The sequence below is a fragment of the Mytilus edulis genome, chromosome 1 (genome assembly GCF_963676685.1).
Source record: "Mytilus edulis chromosome 1, xbMytEdul2.2, whole genome shotgun sequence".
NCBI classification, from domain to species: domain Eukaryota; kingdom Metazoa; phylum Mollusca; class Bivalvia; order Mytilida; family Mytilidae; genus Mytilus; species Mytilus edulis.
In genome coordinates this window covers 6,030,253-6,032,307 of record NC_092344.1, presented here as the reverse complement: position 1 = coordinate 6,032,307, position 2,055 = coordinate 6,030,253, and the positions used below count along the sequence as shown (strand labels likewise).

General features: G+C 27.9%; 1 protein-coding gene across 1 annotated transcript; it reads left to right on the top strand.

Moving 5' to 3' along the window:
- The first annotated feature begins 408 nt into the window (after positions 1-408).
- LOC139506609 (uncharacterized) lies at positions 409-1,773 on the top strand. Its single transcript, XM_071295500.1, has one exon. It carries the CDS (start codon positions 409-411, stop codon positions 1,771-1,773), a length of 1,365 nt encoding a protein of 454 aa, XP_071151601.1.
- The last annotated feature ends 282 nt before the right edge of the window (positions 1,774-2,055 follow it).

Sequence of the window (2,055 nt, the reverse complement as noted above, 5' to 3'; positions counted from 1 at the left end):
ATTATAACACCTATACCAAAATGCTCAACCTCAGACCCAAGAGACCCATTATCTTATCGAGGTATAACTTTGGCTCCTTTTGCATATAAAATGTACTGTAATATTTTAAATGATAGATTAATTTATTGATTAGATGAAAGGGAGGTAATCAAAGATGAGCAGAATGGTTTTGTAAAAGGGAAAAGTACAATTGATCATGTTAGTACAATAAATTCAATTATTGAGACAAGAAAAAAATGTAAATTATCTACCTATGTGGCCTTTATAGATTTAAAAAAAGCATATGACTCAATAAATAGAGTATTGTTGTTTAACAAATTAGAAAATTTAGGAATTAGTTCAAAATTTATGTATGCCCTTAAAGGGCTTTATTCAAATGTAACATGTAGTATACGCCTTAACGGTAATATGACTGAATGGTTTAATGTAGATACTGGTTTAAAACAAGGTTGTATATTATCGTCTGTTATGTTTAATATTTATATAAACACGCTTATTGATGATATAAATGCTCTAGATATTGGTATAAATATTGATGATGAAAAAATAGCAATTTTATTGTATGCTGATGATATGGTTTTAATGGCGGAAAATGAAAATGATTTACAGAAAATGTTAGATATTCTTAACAATTGGTGTATTACTAATGGACTTAATGTCAATATTAATAAGTCCAAAATTATGCATTGTAGAAATCCATCTGTACCTAGAACTGAATGTAATTTTACAATTGGTACCAATACAATGGAATGTGTTAGTAACTATCAATATCTGGGATTGTTATTAACAGAATTTTTAGATTATCAATTAATGGCTAAGGCTGTAGCCAAATCAGCAAGTAGAGCTTTGGGTTTATTGATTGTAAAAAGTAAAACATATGGTGGTTTCCAACACGATATATTTTCTAAATTATACAACACTATGGTCTGGTCAGTTATTGATTACGGGTCGTGTATTTGGGGTACACGTGATTACTCGTGTATCAATGCTGTCCAAAATAGAGCCATCCGATGTTTTATGGGTGTCGGTAAATATACCCCAAATGATGCCATACATGGAGATATGGGTTGGAAACCACCATCTGTAAAACAATGGTCAAGTGTTTTTAGACACTGGAAAAGATGTTCAATTATGACACATGATAGAATAAATTTTAAGGTTTTCAAATGGTCAATTAAAAAGGCTAGAGGTAGAATTAAGAATTGGAGCCATAGAGTCATAGAAATGTTTAAAAATCATAATTTTGATAATTATTGTAACTATGAAACTGATGTATTAAATAAGCGTATTATTGTACAATTAGAAACAATAATGTTTGATAAATATAAAATAGAATGGAGTAATAGAGTATCTGCGTATGCTCAAGGTAATAAATTAAGAACTTATAAGTTATTTAAACATGATTATTGTACTGAACCTTACTTAAAGTATAAAATGACACTTAAATTTAGAAGTTCTTTTGCTAAGTTTAGATGCGGAGTTGCTCCCCTTAGAATAGAAACGGGTAGATATGAAAGAAAAGAAATACACGAAAGAACACGTTTTTATTGTAATGATAGTATTGAAGATGAACTACATGTTTTATTGAAATGTCCACTATATGAAGATCTTAGACATATATTGTTTTATGAAGTTTCAAATTTTAATGTGGATTTTAACATTTTATCAGATAATGAAAAATTATTTTTTTTATTCAATGATAAAGTTTTTGACAGTGTCGCCAGAACCTGCTATAGTATTTTAATCAGAAGGAATGGTTTTTTATATAATTGATTATGCTGTATTTTAATGGTATTCATAAGCAAATATATCATATATATAAAATGTACAATATTTTATTGTTTTTTAAATAATATTGGTTATACAGTCTCTCATAAATCTTTTAAGATTGGCACATACAATGTGAATTTAAAGTTTGTTGTTATACATGTATGTTTTACGTACCTGTATGAATATTTTATTGTGTAAATATATGTAAATGTATGTGGTGAGACTTTAATAAAATATTGAATCTGAATCTTCCAGGAATCAGTTTTGATGAAAGTCTGTATACTC